Source organism: Capra hircus, chromosome 1, assembly GCF_001704415.2.
Source record: "Capra hircus breed San Clemente chromosome 1, ASM170441v1, whole genome shotgun sequence".
Classification (NCBI taxonomy): Eukaryota; Metazoa; Chordata; class Mammalia; order Artiodactyla; family Bovidae; genus Capra; species Capra hircus.
Genome location: NC_030808.1, coordinates 155,316,500 through 155,336,112, shown reverse-complemented (window position 1 = coordinate 155,336,112; position 19,613 = coordinate 155,316,500). Strand labels below are relative to the sequence as shown.

Below are 19,613 nucleotides of genomic sequence, written 5' to 3'. Positions count from 1 at the left end.
TTTGATGCGCAAAATGAAATCTGTCTGTCTTAAAGGAATGTTCTGCAGCGGGATGCAATCTTGTCATAATCCCCTTTCTAATCTGTGTCTCCAACAGTTGCCCCAAACTGGAAGACCTGCCTCCCGAGCAGTGGTCACACACCACCGTGAGGAATGCGCTGAAGGACTTGCTGAAGGATATGAATCAGAGCTCCTTGGCGAAGGAGTGCCCCCTCTCACAGGTACTGGGCATCGCTGGTACTAAATGACAAGCCATTGAGGGCAGCCTCGTTGGAGGAGTCGTGGGAAGCCATAGTCTAAAGCAACTGGTATCAGAAGCAAGAATCTCCCCAAAATGCAAAGTGACTTGACCACCGGTGACTTTCAGAAGTGTGTGCGATTCATCCTGACAGTGTGGGAAAGAAAGGGGAGGGAAAGCCGCTCAGCAGAACTTTGCGCTAGCTCACGTGTAGATCCCTGCTCTGAGTGCTCTGAGATTGGACGCTTTGTTGTCCTGAGGGCCCGTATTTGAGGGAATAAGGGTGGTGTACCTTCCTGGAACCCCTAGATGCCAGGAAGCACGTTGGAAGCGTTACTTTGCAGAACATCACCATGCTACCTGAATAAAGAAACAGAATAGCTTCTAGGTGCTTTCTTCATTACTACACAAAGGAAAAAGAAGAAGAAGAAATAGAATTTAGAAAAAAAAATTACACAGAAAACAAATCTCTTCTCTCTAATTAAAGGTTAGATAGTTATTATTTATCAGGATTCTGTCACCAGTTTTATCCATTGGTTCAACCTCCCGCCCCCACTCTTTTTCTTTCCTGTAGTGGGGTCATATGTTTTCCTCTGAGATGCCTGTCATACTGTCAGGAGTTTCTGAAATGAGACGGAGATTTATTATTATCGTATTTGAGTTTTTAGGATGAATTTTGGTAGAGGGGCGATAACTCTGGAGAGAGACTGCCTCAGTTTCTAGATGTAAAGCTGAGCATCACTTCTGATGCTGTGCAGTTGATTTTAAAAGAAAAGGGCACTCTGAGCCTGCCCTTCGAGCCTGTGTGGTCCTGACGTCGCTGTGCCCTCATGCCGACTCTCTCCGGGGGCCCTCGCCTCTGAAGGTCACGCCACCAGAGAGTGTACTTGAGGTGCTGGTCTAACTAGATTTTTACTGGATTTTTGCTAACGTTGTTCTTTCAATGCAAGGTTAGTATATAAGCCTGAGTGCCAAGCCTCTCAGGTACTTGAACATGAACTGTGTGACTGCTGTGAATATTTCTGCAGTAGAGAATTGCTCCAAGTTTGTTTCCGACGTGATGGCTGCGAAGACACATGGGTGCTTTTGGAAGGAAGCTTGTGGGCGTTCGTGCTCTTCTTTCATGAAAGCTCCGTGCATTTCAGGTTTTCTACATTACGGTCCATCAGCTTTACTTTGATATTTGTTAGCAATTATAGGAATGAAGCAAATGAATTAAGCTTATAATAAATGATGGCTTTTTATATTCTTTTAAAGTAATTTGTAGCCACAGGTGAAATATTCTCTGGTGTTAAGTCCATTTCTTGAAAATCAAAGACTTGTTGACACTTTAGCGGATCTCCTCCTATTCTCCATCTCACTCTTTGAGTAGAGAGGATGTGAATTTCTAACCATCAAGTAAAAATGATTTAGATTAATTAAACACAGTTGCATCAATAGGATGATATAATGAAGCAGGTGACCCTTATCTCTGGGACTTTGGCTTTTGCAGACAACTCCAGATAACCTGTCAGTTTGGTCTCTAGGATTTGAAATTTGAAATGTCCTAGGAATAAAGGTTTTAACTCAGCATTAAAAATAAGTATAAAGGCCCAGTATAGGAATCTCATGTATCTTCACGTTACTAAATGTCCCATTGATTTGGGAAGTGAATTCAGGCAAAGGTCCAAGGCATTTACTGTGAGCTGGAGAAGAGGATGCTAGCTTGAGTATTGATACAGGTGGTGAGAATGGTTACATGGTAGCAACATTCAGCCAATAAACTCCACCTCACTCTAGCTTACAAATACAATAGTGAGTTTACTTAATGTTATCATGTGTAATTAATTGAATAAAACAATTATAGCATTAAACAGAATGACAAAATAAAATTCAGGACTGGATTTTGGAGTCAGATGGGGATGAATTTCTGTAAAGAGGCCTCAAGTGGAACGCATGGGCCTATATGGCTGGGGACCCCGCTGCCATCCTTCAGTGGTGAGACTAGGCTGTAATGCCAACATCAGTTGTAATTACAGTCTTCCTTTCTTTTGCAAAACAATTTGGAAAGAAAGATATATGTTGTTCAGCAGTGGCAGCAAATATTTGAAATTAATATTATTATGAGAAAGGGCAACCTGTGCTCTAAATGAGGGAGTTATTTTCTGTTCTGTGGCAGCATCTTCTGTTTCTTTCTCCAGAATGAATTTATGAATCTGATACTCAATTCGGAATGTTTTAATTATTGCTTCTTCATTTTCTCTTGTGTCCGGAGCTATTAGTTAGAGGGAGCACAGGCATCTGAGACCTCAGCCCCGAACACGCGCTGCACGGGGTGAAGCTGCTGTTCTCTCCTCCCCGGTGCGATGCGGAGGTGAAGGTGCTGCGCTGAAGGAGGCCCAGCAGATAAGTGCCGCTTCAGTCTTGTACCGAAGGGCGCCTAGCAGCAAGAGAGGCTCGCGCCTAAGACCTTCTCCCTCTCTGTGGGGCTGTGATTCATTCGCGTGAGGACTCTGAGCCTGTCAGGCAGCATGCACATTTTGCTGTGTATTAACGCTTTGGTTTTGCTTGATATCGTTGAAGTCTTAGAAATGGTGCCTTAGCAATACGCCGAGCGGCATGGCCACCCTGTGGCCAGTGGATCCCATTCCTGAGTAGAGATGGGAGGGGACGTGAGGGCTGCCCGCAGTCTGCCCCAGCCCCCAGGAGGACCGTGCCACACTCGACAAGGGCAAGCCCAGTTTGCACTCGGAACCTCGGAACCAGGATATACTATCCTTCGCAGACTCCTCTTCAGAGCCAGGCTCCCTGGACATTAAAGTCGTCATGCTGGCTGGTGACTGAGCCGGAAGTCCTTTCCCAGCATTAAGTTTTAAAGTGTTGACTTTAAAGTGGGCGCATAGGTTTGGCTGCAGTAATGTCTCGGATAATCTCTGCAAGGGTTTCTCTAGCTGTAGACATTCCGAAAGTGTGCATGTGGTTTGATTCATAGCTCAGACCTTCGTTTCTGTGGCTGCTTTTTCTCATCTGCCCAGATAGATTGACATCATCACGTTTTTGTACCACGTGATTATTTTTGTAAACTGTTTTCAGGCGTAAGAAGCCATCAGCCCAGAGCTCTGAGACGGGGCAGTTTGCCGTTACACTTGCTTTTTCAGTGGAGGTGCTTAGATAAGGTGGGTTTTGTATTCAGACCTGCAAGTAGGGAGGAGAGACTGAAGTCTGACTTGGGGGGACAAGAACGTTTAAGGTCATAGGAGCTCAGAGACCATGTGTTTGGAAGGTGTCAATAAATTGGGATTTGAAAAAAGTAAATATTTTGATTTACAACAAAACATTTCATCTTGATTTTAGTCTTCCCTGAAGTTTTGAAAATTGGACTTGACCACTAGGTAAATGTCCATACCTTTGATACAAGGATAGGTTCATTTTGTTAAAAGTATCATGAGGAAAAGTTGCCTTATTACTTCTGCCAGCCTAGTGTCTTCCTTCTAAAAATGTTAGGTCAGGTATTCCTGACCTAAATCTGATACGTGTGCATTTTTACCACCCACTCCCACCAGGCACATGTGCACACTTGGTTCATGCGTGCACATCACCACTTTCAGATTTTTAAGGGGTTGGTTCTTTCTGTTTCTTTTCTCACCTGGGAAGAGTACCTCCAAGCCTGAGTTCTCCATAAAGTGAGAACTGTCATTTTTGTTTTCAAGCAACAAAAGATACATAAAATGAATATAAATTCGAACGTTCCATTTAGAAATAATATGGGGAAAAATGACTTTTTAGTTTTCCTTTTCCTGAAAGCATCTAGGGATCCTGAATGCCTCAGACTTTTTATAAGGTACTGGAAAAATAAAGAAACCAACCACCTTGCCCTCCTGAAGCTTAACGTTTATCCAGGTCCTCTCTCTGAAACTTGATAATCATTTCCATAGACATTAATAAACCCCTGTGTTCAGCTGATTTTCAGTCTGTATTATACAAAGCACCAATTTAGAAAAACTCTACTCATTAGGAGATATATATATATATATATATATCTGTACTTTGTATTTTTCCATAATTTTTGAACCAGAATGATGTTTCTGAAAAAAAAAATCAATAAGTATTAATAATCACATTGTCTCCAGAGAACATCCAGCATCAGTATTCATATATTGCATTTCACATGCGCATCTAACCTATGAAATTTATTCACATATTTATTCATTCAAAAGTATGTATCGACAGTCTGCTGTGTGACAGGCATTCTGTTTTCCTGTGGAGTAATCAGCATAACCATCTTAGTAGTTCAAATAATGGTAACTTTCCTTTAGTATTTTTGCATCAAGAGCATGCCTGTCACCGTAAATGGTAGGTAGTTTTATATCCTCATTTTCAATTAAGGAACCTGAGGCATGGGATGTTTAAGCGCGCCCCATGGTTATGGAACGGGTGAAGCATGGGGGTGGCAATTGATCCCCAGACCTGTGAGTTTAATTAGCTCTCCGCCCAAGGATAGACGGATGGAGAGAAGGGAAGGAAGGAAGGAGAGAAAAACACTTTAAAAAGCCTTTCTCCAGTTAATTCGATGTTTTATAAAAGAACATGTTTCTCTGAAGCGCTGATAATGAAAGTTTTCCAATTGCATTTATTCTCACTGCTGGAATTTTTCTTTAACATGTATTTTGTTTTTTGTATCTTTGATTGTGCCATTCTTACATGGACTCCCTTGAAAAATACCATTATGTCCTCAGTTTAGAGCATGGGAGGGTGCTTTAGTAGAACTCGGGGACTGACTTCTGGGGTAATCTGGCGTTTGGAAGGTTCTGAAAGGGTTGGCTGTAACAGCTCTGTGCCAGTCACTTCTCCCTGGCTTCACACCCTGTCTGAACTAGTAAGTATATAACTGAGCTAAGAGCCTTTGTTTTGACCCCCAAGACAACGTTAGGTATTCGCGTGGGAAGCAGTGGGCAGTTCCCATGTTTCTTTGAAAATATCGGCCTTAGTCATACACTGGCTTGATGCGGTGAGCAAGCTCTAAAGTTTACTGTTTGAGACAGGGCTTGTAGGATTTTGTGCTTGTCCCTTCCTAGCAGAATATTGTAAATCTTGATTGTAAAGCTTGCTATTAAATAGCATGCATTTTGAGGAAGTCCATTCCTCCTTTAAATTACAAAACTTTCCCCAGTTTTTACCCTATTGCCCATGGAAATCTGAGGTTATGAGTATCTGCTTTGCCAGGCACTGAAGTACTTGATCCTAATTGGATTTTATTACCACTTTCAGCAATTGTATTAACGGTGAGATCCATAAAGGAAATGGTAAACCAGTCTTTTAGGGGCAGCCTTCCACCGAGTCATTTTTCTCTGCCTCCTTTTCTGAACCAGCTGTTACTTCACTCTAGCACTTCTTTCGAGTTAGGCAGTGAGCTGGCCCTTCTGTTGATGATGTCATCCACAGTGCCTATGATAGGTGCGTCCTCCAAATTATGAATTTTCCTGTTTGCATCTCATCTCTCAGGTTCATTTTTAGCTGTTTAGATATGTGAAGGTTGTATTATAGCTTGATATTTGTTCCCTGTAACCTTTCTAAAAAGCCAGACTTCATAAAGCATCTAACTTCAAATGGATTGATCTCAAATAGTGTATGGCCACTGGCTTCTCACAATAGTAAAACCTAGAAGAGTTAAGCCATGCCAATTTAGAGTGCTTTAACAATGTGTAAGCACTTCATCTTCACTTAATAGGTATTTACCTTTGCTTTGTTTTAGATCTGAACAGGTTTCCTTTGACCTCAGAATCACTAATGCAAGGAAGATTACCATGAGTGCATCTTGCTTCTTTTTTCTGGTTTGCAGAATAATAACACTGCCAAGGCGTGGGTGTAGCCATGGCCTGAGAGAGAGCCCGTTACATGTTGTTTTCTGATTGCTTTTTAGTTTTTTAGAGTTAACCAGAATCATGCTAATCAATCAGATTTACTTACTCAAACAGAGCAAGTTTTAAAGTGCTCCTTTGTTGGAATGACTACTTAAGTTTCAAGTTGGGCTTTATCTGGATTTGCTTTTTAAACCTGCTTTATTTCATGTCAGATTTGGGCCCCAAACTAACTCAACAAGCAGGAAGCCCTCAATTCAGAATAAAACCAGCAGACGCTGTGTGCACCCAGGTTTTTTTCCCTTTTCTTTGGAAACTGCTAGATCGTAAGGTGCTCTGGTATTAAAAAAACATTAGGGCGCCTTGAACGTAACAGGAGAGCGCTTCAGCCAGCTATGCGGCTCGATGCCAGTTGAAGTAAGGAATGCTCAGGCTGTTGGGACTTTTAAATCTAGACTTAAAAGTTATTTGTTCTGTTTAGCATTTTAAAAATGTGCCTATTAGGAATTGTACGTGCTTCAGTTTTAATTTTAACTCACAGTGATTGTGCAGCACCCTGGGATCCTTGCAACAAAGGGCGCTCCAGAAATACCAGACTGTCTTGAGTCCTGATATGCAGTGTTGTTACGGGAGGGCGCTCCAGAAATACAAGACTGTCTTGAGTCCTGATATGCAGTGTTGTTACGGGTGCTGGTTCCTTGTGGACAGTGAGGAGGCTGCAGAGCTCCACACCCTAGAGAAGGTGGCCGACTTGCTTTAAGAGTCTTTTTCCCACCTCTTATTCTTACTCTAAAACTTCATCTGCTTTAGTCATCATCTTTTTTCTTCTCCTTTTCAAAACAGCTCTCCTCGTGTATGGCAGTATTTTCCCATAAAGTGCTAATCTACTTGAGTTTACTCAGAGAGGTTAAGGAGGCAAACCAGATGATGTGTTGAAAGTTAAGAGCGATGAAAGCTTTAATTATTAGCACCATTTGCGATCACATTCTTCTCTAGATGACAAGACAGTATTTCCTCATTGGGTACCATCCAGACTGTTCTCGGCTTGTCCCATTGTCCTGTTAATCCAGCGTGTGTTCCTGTGCAACGAGAAAACTGTGGAGCTAACCAGAACAGGTGTTAACTTTATGAAACATCCACAAGAAGTATTTCCCAAAATGTAGTGAATCTCTTCAGTTATGTTAACGTAGAACAGAGTGTAATCTCATTTTCTTTATATTTCTTAATGGAACTATCTTTGGAAGTGATATATCTCATCAGCAACTGCTCTTTGCCATCATATAATTAGTGCGCTAAGAGCATTCATTGCATAGGAGTTGAGGATGTGAGCTCTGTCATTACTGACCTGTAAATTCAGGCAAGTGACTCTCTATGCCTCAATTTTTTCAGTCTATAAAGTAGCAAGGTAATAGTACCAATTTTTCAGGACTCTTAGGAGAATTGCATGAGTTAATACTTGTAAAGCATTTAGAGCAGCTCTCAGTTCTAAAGTACACTATAACATTCCTTGTTTTTCTACAACGTGGGGGCTTGAGACTTAGAAATCACTCTGGTAGGTCTCACAGACTTTGTTGCTACATAGAAGATTTTGAGGCAAGCATTGTTTTTAATGGAAACAACCAAGAACTTTCCATTTGTGGAAAAAAGGGCTGTATTATAACTCGTGCTCACGTCTAAGGAACGCTTTTAGTGCCGTCCTGAGATCATTCTAAAGTTCCGATGAGGCTTCAGGTGTAAGTGGGGGAAGGCTGTCCCACGGCGACTGTCCTCTGGGTGTTTCTCCCAGCGTTACATTAACTGCCCTTAACCCTGCACCCTAATCCAAGGCCCAAACCCCACTTTATCCCCCCTCCGTGGTACTTTCCACGTTTTCTGTGATCGTAGGTGGACTGAGTAGGGTTTCTGAAAACACTACCATCAGTGGTCACAAAGGGACCTGGTTTTATCCATCATCACACTCAGGAATCTGGCACACAGTAGGGGCTCAGGAACATTTGTGAAACTAAAACAACCTCATAGAGTTTTCATCACATTCATTTTGTGAACCAATAAACTGTGTCCATAGTTTATTAGTAGTATTTTATTTGTAATCTTATCTATAATACCTTACTTTGCAAAACATTTTTTCCTACAACACTTACTGGTTTTTTAGTTTACTTAATGTACTTCTGCCTCTTCCTCTAAGAAAACCTACTGATATTCCAAGCTGCCCCATAGTTCTGCTTGTATTGCGATGTTCTTGAATGTATGTACAAAAGTTGTATGTTTGTAAGCAGAAGAATAATCACGGGAGGTACACAGGACCCAGAGATCTGAAAAAAATGCTATAGAAGACCTAATTATACGTCACTGTTAAGCGCAGTCATTAACAACTTATTTCGTGCACATTTAAAATGTTTCTTTTATAATCATGTATTTCAGCCTGACTGATAGTTTTCATTTTGTCTCAATCATCTCATATTTGAGATCCACGCTTTTTTACTATTAGTCAATTTGTTTGTCTATTTCTTATATTGATGAAAGTATAAAGGAGGGGAATGTCAGTAGCAGAATCAAGTGACTTGTAGCCCAAGATGCTGGTGCTGCCAAAATGGAAATGCTAACACTTAGTACCACCCTGTGTTAGCTCACAACATCCCTCCATCAGCTGAGACTCCAGAGTCCACATTTGGCACTGGAGACCCCATTTAGGGCTATAAACATGTGATGTTCAAAAAGTCAGCTGTGAGCGGGGCCAGGAGCACTGGATCTCAGAGAGAGCTGCAGGTGGAGATAAGTGCTCAGCCGTTCCAGAGCAGGCCTCGGGGGTGGTTTGTCCACCCTCCTGCGGGAGTGCCAGCACGGCGTGGAACTCACGCCCCCACCATGGATGGACAGGGCTCCTTATTTCATGACCAACAGCCTGTCCAGCACATTTTTGCCGCTTCATCGTAACTCCCAAAGAGGTGATTACCAGGATCTGGCATTTTCCTAAATGGTGAAGCTTTTTCATAATGTTGATAGAGATGACCTAGATTAATTTGATTTTTCTCTATGACCTCATCCAGAGGTGACATTGGTTTATTTTTCTTTAGTGGACATGAGAGATCTTGGCTAACAACTCATAAAACACAGAAACCAAGGCCATGACTTAGCCCTCACTTTCCTGTGAAATATTGGATCAGATCTGAGTCAGACCCATGGGCCCTGCTCCCAAGGGTTTGTACAGACCCCGCAGTTCCAAGCCTCTTTGGGGGAGTTTGTATGTGGGAAGATCTTCCGTCAGGTTCATGAGACTCCCAAGGAAAGTTCTTGGCCCTGTGGAAAGCTGAAAACCAGACTTAACTTTTCTCCCCACTTTTTAGGTATTGTGGCTTAAAAAGCTAATAGCATTCATACAATGAAGCAAGAAATATAAAAATCTGTAAAGTGTTACAGAACTTCATTCTAGTATTTACTTTGGAAAAATGGATTGCACAAGCTACTTTAGTTCTTGTTTTCACTCTGGGGCTTAAAGTTTTTCAGAATGCTGTATTTAGGACCTCTGGAATTTAATACAAATTGGGTGTCTATTTCTAAGTACAGATTCAAGAAATTTTGCTCATCACAGAGAATGGGAGATTTAACCACATAAGGGCCATCAGAGAAAAAAGAAGCAAGCATCCCAGGTGCTCAAGAGTTAGAATCTTGGGAAATAATTTTCACTGTAAAATCAAATAAGACTCGTTAGATTTAGATTTATCTAATGAAAAACTTGAGAAAATTCTATTTGGAGTAGCATAGTGTTTAATAATAGTATATTTTTAATAATCACATTATTAAGCAAGATCCCAAGGGACTTCAACGTTCCTCAGAAATGAAGCCGTGCCTGTGCGTGTCCGCACAGTGGACGGATGATGCGTGTTACAACTGCGTCGTCTCCAGCCGCTGGAGGAGACCCTGTAAGACCTGCGTCTGGGAATACATAGAGGTCTCCTGGAGTCTCCAGGCTGCGAGAAGGGGCCTTGCGGATTATCCAGTCCACTTCCCTTCAGCCTGCAGATGGACAAACCTAAGCCTCTCCGTGCAATTAATTTGAAGTACTACAAGCCCTTTTGTAATAATACACTTTTTAACAAGTATTTTCTAATCTAAGCTCTTTGCCAACATATTCAGTTCATTTGAGTAAGAAGGTTTGAGCTCAGGAAGAAAGATCTAGATGGATACTTACACAAAAAGCATGGAGAGTTTGGTCAAAAGATATCATCTGGGCCTTATGTAAAATTACTTTAATTATGTAGAAAAGTCATATGAACTGTGAACCAGCATTTCCTTTAAAAATTATGAATTGCCCATTTAAATCATTAAGTAAGATTTCCGTGCTTTGAAACGGTGACATTTTCGTCTTTAGGAACTGCAGTGAGAACACTGAGACAGAGTTGCGCGGGTTCTCGCGATACTGCCTTTTGTATTCCTCTGGGGCTTTGGACCCAGTTTCTGCCTTTGGCTTTGTGGGAAGGGGCTGCTTTCAGGCACCAGGATTGGTCGAGACGGCAAGAGCCGTCACCGACACCTGGAGTTTAAGTCAGATTTAGAAGTGATTAGTCTCTTCTCTGGAGAAGGACTTGGCAGCCCACTCCAGTGTTCTTGCCCGCAGAATCCCAGGGACGGAGGAGCCTGGTGGGCTGCCGTCTATGGGGTCGCACAGGGTCAGACTGAAGTGACTTAGCAGCAGCAGCAGCCTCTTCTCCGCAAATGGGGATGCCGGCCATCCCCCAGTTCTATCTCCTAAGAGCATAGCTTACAAAGCAGAAGAGGATCCAGAGGGAAGGATTTGGGGGAACATCAGCTAACATCACAAACCAAACTGGACTCTTAGAAGCCCTGCCGTTTGCTTCCCCATGAACTGCAGCCCAGTCCAGACCTCGCCTTCTCCTCCCCCAGCAGCAGACGGGCCTACCTGAGCGTTTCCAGCGGATTGACCCCACGGCCCTGCCTCCTGCGATGCCTTTTAGAACTTGTTGGTAGTATTTGATGTCCTTTGGGATGAAAAGAGAACCCCGCTGACTGAGAATCCCTGTGAAAACAGTGTCTGAGTATGGAGTTGAGGTCATTTGATCTGAAGTTCAAGTTTGACCTTTTTAAGTTTCCCACACACCTCGAAAAACCTGTGAAATTTCAGGCCGCAGGCAGACAGGACCTGGAGAAAGTGGAGGGCCATCCGGGCTTGTGAAGTTACACACTTCTCAAAAAATAAAAATGTAAGGGGAGAGAGAGCCAGCAGTTTGACAGATTGTTCAGTAAATGCTCATTTTATTGAAAATTATAAAAAGGTGCTTAATGTCTCTGTGCCATTAATACAATGCATAAAAAGGTTACTGTCAAGATTAGTGTTCTAGGCCTGAAAATTAGCTGCGGAGCTTCCTAAAGCCTTGCTCTGCATCACCTGAGAGGTTAAAGGTTTCCGCATATGCATTTTACATGCACAGACATTAATTTCAGAAAACAGTTATTTTAGACTTTATGCCAGAGACATTAGCAGTGATGTGCTTTCATTCAAGACATGGATGGGCCAGATATATATTAACCGACAAGGTAAGAACCAGGAACAATCGCCTTACGGAATTAAACCTGTGCAAGATGAGTTCCCTTGCTGTCTCTAGAGTATTGCGATTCAAAACATACATTCCTTTCTACAGAAGAAGATATTCAGATTCCTTAGTTGAAATTAATTAGCATTCAGAAACCAGATAGCATGTTTTTGGGTATTCATGAGATCTCTGTTTGAAAAAAAATGTTTTTAACTTGTAGAAATGTGTTGCAACACACAGATGGGAAGAAAAAGGGGAAAAAAAAATCTCTTTAGCAAGCACTGAGTGTAAAAGGAATATTACATTTTGCACGCTCCTGATTGCTCTGTGTAAACAGTTTTTGACATCTGTCTTTATAGTTTTCGAGGAGAGGAAGACTTTGTTAAAAGAATCATTTTTATACAGCAGTCCCCATTTCAGTCTTGCTTTACCTGTATTATGAAAGCAGATGGTCTGCATGTCTTTTGAATATTTATAACTATCAAAAACAATCTCTTGCTATTCACCCTTAGGCTTATGAGATGTCAGGACTGTTCTGGTTGAAAAAAATCATCTTGGGTGTTTACAGAAAGAGGATTACATTAAGCTGAAATGACTATACATTTTCCAGTTTAATATTTGTCCATCAGCTGTTTAATCGTATTTAGATAATTGTGTAAATAAGATGTTGTAGCTTTTGCCCTCTCTGCTGATGGAGCCTGGAAGCCTTAAATGTGGGGACCTGCCATTTTGGAGAGGCTCTGGCTCCCTCCTCCCACCTTGGTTACACCATCCTCAAGTCTTTAGTAAGTTTTGATCATGATATCACCATCCTGTTTAAAAAAAAAAAAAAAATTGTGCAGGGGAAGCCTGGCTGCAGCTCCCACGAATGCTAGGGAGCTGCTGGCTCCCAGTAAAGGCTGGAGTTGGTTATATTCTGATATGCAGGTTTAGGGCCCAGCCCTCCAGCCACCCTTCAGCTCTGTCGGGACATTTTCTTTCCAGCGAGCATGGTGTCTGGAAGCTTTTGGTATAGTGGGGGTTAAGTGTTTCTTCGACTGGAAGCTGAGCAATCACAGATAACAGATTTTGCTGTGGTTGGTTGATTTGGCAGAAAAGCATGAACAGTTCTGGTTTAAATGATTGAATAACCTGATTAGCATTGTTTGGGGCTGGGTTTTTTGTTGTTGTTAAAGGCACAACAAAGCAGTTTTAAGGGTAATCAGATCACTGTCTTTCCCCGGTTGGGGAACCCTTTTTTTCTTTTATTCCAGGAGGTCTCACCTCTTCCCAGACCTCTTCCCTTGGCTATCAGATGACCAAGGAGAAAAAGCTTATCTTCGTTTGGTTTCTAAATGTGTTATAAATGCATACCCCCAGTGTATGTCCTATCTAGCAGGGCGTTGAAAGGATAGAATATTTTGGAAATGTGTGTGACCTCCACCAATTCCTTGTGGGTTTGGGGGTTGCTTTTTGTTTTTCAAATTCAGAGACCGGCAGTCTTTGAGAGCAAAGGTTCAGAATGTTCTAACCATATCGAAGCCAGGCGGTAGAAAAATTCCACCCTTACCTTTTCACAATTAGAAAGGTTATAAATAATGTATTTGGCTGAAAAGGAAGCTCAGCCTGTGGCAGATGGTATCATTCTAGAGAACCCGGGTTTCTGTGAAGATGGCATTCTTTCAGATCGGAACTCGAGCAGACTCTCAGAAAGAGCCGGAGCTCCTCATGGAGTGCAGACATGTGCTTTGTGGATCTTAGAAAAGCTTACAACTTGGCTCCTAGGATGAGAATATTGTGTCACACTGGGGTTAGGAGACCCACAGCCAATTTCTGCCGACTCCCAAACTGTATTTCCTGACACTGGAAGCCGGAGCCTCTTCTGGGTCTGTGTAGCGTTTGAACTTGGGATTTAAACCAAAGGAGTTTGATCAGCCTGGTTATTTTCGTCTCTGAACATGGATGCTTTATGCAGGCTGGCCACCAAATGGGACTTGCCAGGCAAGTCAATACAGATCTTTGTGAAAGAGACAGGGAGAGGGCAATCTCTCCTATTGATCGGTATAGGCGATCTGGGAGAAGGCAAGCCCCAAAGCTCTGTGACTTCCGAGACATCTGTGTGGATGTAGCTTCAAAAGCCTGGGGCAGGATCTCTTGCAAATTCAAGAGCCAACAGTTCCAAGAGCTCTGGGTGGGAGCTGGATAACCAGAAGTGATGGATTGAAAAGATTCCTCTGATAATGAAGCTGCCATAACCTTTGACCTTTAAGAAAACAGGATGGCTTTCTGGTAGCCTGCAGAGATGACCCCTGTCAGTGACCCTTTATTGATCTGCGTGGATATGCCCAGCCCTGTGATGGGTCCAGGCTATACGGAGGTAAGCCCAGAGGCTCACTGCCCAGAGAAGAGAAGCGGCTTGACAAGACCAGCACGGTGCCCAAGAAAGGCACGCTTGGGCTGTCAGCAAGGGCCTTTCAGCCCTTCCCACTGAAGTTGGCCCCTAGCTGAGCCGCGGTAGCTAGATGGGAGAGGGCATGGAGCCGGCATGTCAGAGGAGCGCTGTGTGTCTTTCTGGTGTCGTCTGCCACATGGTGCCTGCAGGCCAGCTTCAGAAGGTACCACCAGATTGGAGTATTGAAACCATTCCAACGGAAATGCCCTTTTCCATTGAGGTTTTCTCTGGTTACCCTTTGATCCGACTGGTCATTGGATCATTAATTTGTATCTTGTGTGTTCTTCATAAGAAAATTTCTCTGACTTAAAAATGCTTCGTTTGAAAATTGTGTCTAAGACTCGAGTTATTTAAAGCATAGTCTCTGGACTGATCTGAACTGTGATCCTGTAATGAAAGCCAGCGTGAAGGGAGGCGGAGGGGCGTCACGGGGACTAGCTTCTCCTGACCCCGTGCTTGGTGTGTTACAGGCTCTGTGCTGATCGCGCCACACTCATCATGTTATTCACTGTCTGTCCAAACACCTCTTCAAGCTCTTTTTCCAGCGAACTAGTCCAGGGGCAGACACATAGTAGGGGTTCCATAGTTGTTTGCAGAATGAATTAATGGATTCTCAGAGCAGACCCATGAGGCGGTTTCTGCTGTCATTCCCGTTAAGCATGGGGGATGGTCCTAGTTGTTGACTAACTCAGCACACCTTGGACTTGCAAGTGGGTTTAGTTGATTCTGCTTCATCAAACGAACATGTGCAAAGTGAAAGTCGCTCAGTCGTGTCTGACTCTTTGCGACCCCACAGACTATACAGTGCATGGAATTCTCCAGGCCAGAATCCTGGAGTGGGTAGCCTTTCCCTTCTCCAGGGGATCTTCCCGACCCAGGGATGGAACCCAGGTCTCCTGCATTGCAGGTGGATTCTTTACCAGCTGAACGTGTCGTGTGTATGTAATTCGTGCCAGGCGTTTGGGCTGGAGAGAAATACAGAGCCCCAGACCTGTATGGACTCACAAGTCAGTGAGCCATCTTTTCAGTTAGTGATCCTTCTGCATCAGGGTCTCCTTGTGAATGACAGAAGCATCCCAAGCCTCTGTCCTTAGAAACGTGGCTCTTTGTCTGCCTGCCCTCTTTCCCGCCTCACCCCGTAGGAAAATATTATCATCTTGACTCTGTTCTTTGTATTATCAAAGCAATAGGTGTTTATGTCCAAATTTGAAATACACAGCTAAATGTGATCTTTCAAATACCACGTGCCTCACAATTTTCTGAGGTCTCTCTTCCCTACCTTGGAACTCATAGACCTAGTCAGATGCCATGCCTAAGCCTTCAATAGAGACTTTACCACAAGGAAAAAAAAAAAGTCTCATGTAGTGGCTGCCTGCATCTAGTTGTACAGATCATTGCATATTGTTCCAATAAAAATAGAGGTGACCCCAAGTTACCTGAATTACAGGCTATTTCCCAGCCCCCTAAAAGCACAGAAAGAGAATCTAGAAAGTTGCTCTGGCCTGCTTCATAACCTGTGGATTAGCCTTTTGATTTATGTCTCGCTTAGGCTAATATTTACATTAATCAGAGTTTCCCTGAGCACGCATTGCTTGACGGAGTAGAAAGCATCCAGAAAGTCACTTAAGGACAGCGCATACCAATTTAGGGTTAAACGGGGGCAGGGGGAAGCTTTGATGACCATGCACATATGGATATTATTTTCCACATATGGATAATAATGAGCTCCATAGTACTGTTACATATGGGCTCTACTTTTATGAGAATATTTCAGATTTTTTTTTTCTTTTTCCCCACACATTATATATTTTTCTCCACACCCCCCCCCCATATATTATCCTCTGTGGGTCTACTGAATCACATTAAATGGAAATGATCTGTGTACATGTCTCTTCCTAACTGAGGGTAAGCTTCTTGTGGCAAAGGCTGTGTCTTAACAAACACTTCTTGTCTCTAGTACCAGCCAGTCAGATAGTAGGTGTGCAGCCCAGAGCAAATCTCACACACAGAACTATCAACAAAATCGAGTAGCCTGGACTTGTTTGTCAGAAACCTCAGCAAAATTTCAGTATTTCATACCTTTCTAAAAATTAAGAATAAGCTACATGCAAAATTTGCATGTACTATTACCTTAACATTTAAGAATCTCCCAGCATGTCTAAATTGAAGAGTAATAGTTTTTTAAAAATTGGACCAAAGTAGAAGCACACGGGCTCTCGCCCGTTTGCAGAATCACTGCGGTCCATCAGCCATCTCCGTAGTTTTATTACCGTTGACTTTATTGATCCGTCATTAACAATAGAGTAAGTGTGATTGAAGCTGATGGATTGTTAACTGGATCAGGCAGATTCCTGGCTCTGGTTTTGGCACCCTTGCTAAGTATCTTTTTGTACCCTGGACGGAGGGACACTCTTAGTCTGAATTAATGGCAGAGTATCACGAGCACATTAAATGTCTTTTTAGAGAAATAAAATGTGAAAATGACTATCAAGTAGAAAGTGTCAAAAAAAATGTCATTGTGGCTCTTAGAATAGCCGTGTTTTACATCGATAATGTAACTCCAGCTTATCCTTCACTGGAAGTGCTTCAAAGATCCCCTAGATTTACGTGCTACGAGAATGTGTGCATGTTAGGAAATTAGCGCTGATGAGAGGTGTCAGGAGAATCAGTGGTAACCAAAAGGGCTCTACATTAGAAGTAGCCTAAAGAACGTAATGGTGTAAAAGATACTTTTGTTCCCAAACTGGCTTTTCTGGTTGTGTCTCACCTCCCAAACAGTTGCCTTCTGTAAATTGTTTGTCATGGACCAGCTGAAGTCTGAAAGGTAAGTTTTCATGTTTCGCCACATAGAAGAACAGATTGGTGCTGCAGAGTCGAATTATTCCTACAGCTCAATGGAGAAATTGGTTTAGCCACTACTAGAGAATATGAGTGTTGTAGACCAAGTCCCTGAAATGACCAGGACCAAGACTGGCAGGGAAGAAAGTACTTTTCCATGTTGAAAATGAGTTAAAAAAGAAAAAAGAAAAAAACATACCCAGTCATACGTCAAAATCATCGTCTGTCTTCATTTTTCTGTGTTAAACTGGTGATTCTGTTTTCCAAGCTTTTCGTTAGATGCAGGATGAAGAGAAGTGACGGAATAGGCTGTTTTCTTTGTTTGTGGTGTCCTCAAGAAACAATCCACCGTGAAATGCATAGATTTAAAAATGTTACACTTAGTTTGAAATTCAAAACCCAAACTTTATATGAAGCTAGCAATAAGATGGCAGCATGCTTTTTTTTCTTCTGATAGAAGATCTTTGTGAATAGTTTGTTTCTTCCTAAATGTGGTCAGTCAGCCTTGGAACAGTGTTAATTTACCTGTGATTGAAACCCAAATACTGTGAGTAAACAGTGTAAGGGGCGTTTCCCAAACTTCAGTGGGCATGCAACCCTCCTGGGGATCTGATTAAAATGTAGATGCTGATTGCCCTGGCCTAGCTTAGGGCCCAACCTTCTGCATTGCTAGTAAGTTTACAGATGATGCTGGTCCCTGGGCCATCCTGGGACTTGCAAGGATGGAGATTTAGGCACCAGACCACAAAGTGGCATTTATTTATGAACTGCGATCAGAAAGTCATCTCCAAGTGTTTGGATTTATTGGGATGGGTGGACAGTTGTCAGCCCAGGAACAGATGACGTTTCCCATACATGCTGGAGCAAAGTCTGTGGGTGTGATCGCTTTATAGCAGTCTCAGTGGGCTGCAGCTTTCTACTGAAATAAGCGTTTGATGATCTGCTTAACGACTTTGAAGAAGTCGCAGCTTTAGGCTAAAGTGTGAAGCAAGAACGTATCGGTCCTCCGTGGATTAAAAAAAAACAACAAGAACGAGTTTGCACAGTTGAAATCGTGACCGTGTTCTGCCTCGTGCCGCTGTGTTTTACAACCGCTCTCCCCTCTCCGTGCAGAGCATGATCTCCTCCATCGTGAACAGCACTTACTACGCAAATGTCTCAGCAGCGAAATGCCAAGAATTTGGAAGGTGGTACAAACATTTCAAGAAGACAAAAGATATGATGGGTAAGCAGAGCGCCGTCGCAGCGGTGGCCCCGCACCGCCGCGTGTCGTGTGGGGGTTTTTCCAAGTCACGTGTGCAGCCAGGCCTTGTGATTGCCCAATTAGAGGTCGATTTAGACTGCTTCTTGGAGGGTGGGGAGTGGGTCTGAGTATAATGAGATAATTAAATTCAATAAATGTTTGTGTTTAAATCAGCCCAACTGACTTGGTTGTCAGACATGCAGGAGATGGAGGCGAGGGGGGGTGAGCTGTCATTTTTTTTAACATCTCAGTGAAGGCCTAACCAGGCCTGGAGTAGTGAGCAGTGGCTGTGGGTTCCCAGAGATAAGTCATGCTTTTATGGGTTTTTTTTGTTTGTTTGTTTTTCTTGGTTTTGTTGGAGAAGAAGGGAAAGTGCCTGATTTTACACCCAACGTTTAAAGGCGTTAAACTGTATCTACAGTCTCCGCAGTGGAGATCGGGCAGTGACTGGAGCTGCTGTCTCCAGCCCCCGGGATGAGGGCTTGGGTGGGTCTGCTGCCTTCTGGACCGTCCATCACCCAAGAACCGTTGCATCGTTCCTCAACGCTACACAACAGGCTTCCCATCTTAACGTGTAACTTTAGGTCAATATTTGTTACTCAGGGAACACATTATAATTATCTGCAGTGTGAAGCGACAGATAAGAGTTGTGTGTTGTACCTGAGGGTTCAGATTGTGACGTTTTTCCCCCTGTTGAGTCTGTTAGTGTTTGTAGAAGCAAACCCTGTGATTAAGGTTAATGCTTTAATTTCTATTAACATTTTCTTTCACATACTTGTCCTTTCCAAATGTTTTAAAATAATACAGGAATGGGATGTTTAATATGCATAGCGTTACGTCATGTTTTCAGTCTATCTCTGTTTACTTCCATTGCATTGATTTAATAAAACAGCAATAATAACTTCTCCTTAAGATTTTAAGAGGCTGGAGAACCTGAATTTTGAGCCTGTTTTAGCTTTTAATATTTGAAGCAAAATCATCCATCTACCAAAACAGATTCTTTGCCTTTTATAGCTTAGAGCTGTAATGAAGACAATACATCATTTTTGGGAATAATTGCTTGAATTACTATTCCCTATGAATGGCCCACTTGGGCTGATAGCAGTGGTAGAGATGGAAGTTTCTTTCCCCGTTCTTAGTTATATTTTGCATACATCAGTGATTATAGCGATATGATAAGTTCCTCTAAATATAAAGCCAGAATATTTAGTAAAAAGAGAAATGATGATGAAAATCAACCCGGAGTCCACACATGGGAGGCATGGTATACTATTTATTTATTGGCTGCACCGCATGGCTTGGGGATCGAACCTAGACCCACGGCTGAGAAAGTGTGGAGTCTTAACCACTGGGCCCCAGGGGATCCCCATGGTGTGCTATTTAGGACTCGCTTACCTACCATCGTCAGCTCTCAGTTCGAGAGCATCAAAGCTGTCTCTTCCTTGTAGCCACAAAGCATTTGACTCGCTTACTGCTC

General features: G+C 42.7%; 1 protein-coding gene across 4 annotated transcripts in view; it reads left to right on the top strand.

Moving 5' to 3' along the window:
- SATB1 (SATB homeobox 1) overlaps positions 1–19,613 on the top strand; it is a 102,018-nt gene that overhangs the window by 28,498 nt on the left and 53,907 nt on the right. For all 4 annotated transcript variants that reach the window (XM_018053211.1, XM_018053204.1, XM_018053197.1 and 1 more), the window contains 2 exons: positions 98–221; positions 18,007–18,118. In XM_018053211.1, coding sequence (XP_017908700.1) covers positions 98–221; positions 18,007–18,118 — 236 coding nt within the window. The remainder of the gene's footprint in view (positions 1–97; positions 222–18,006; positions 18,119–19,613) is intronic.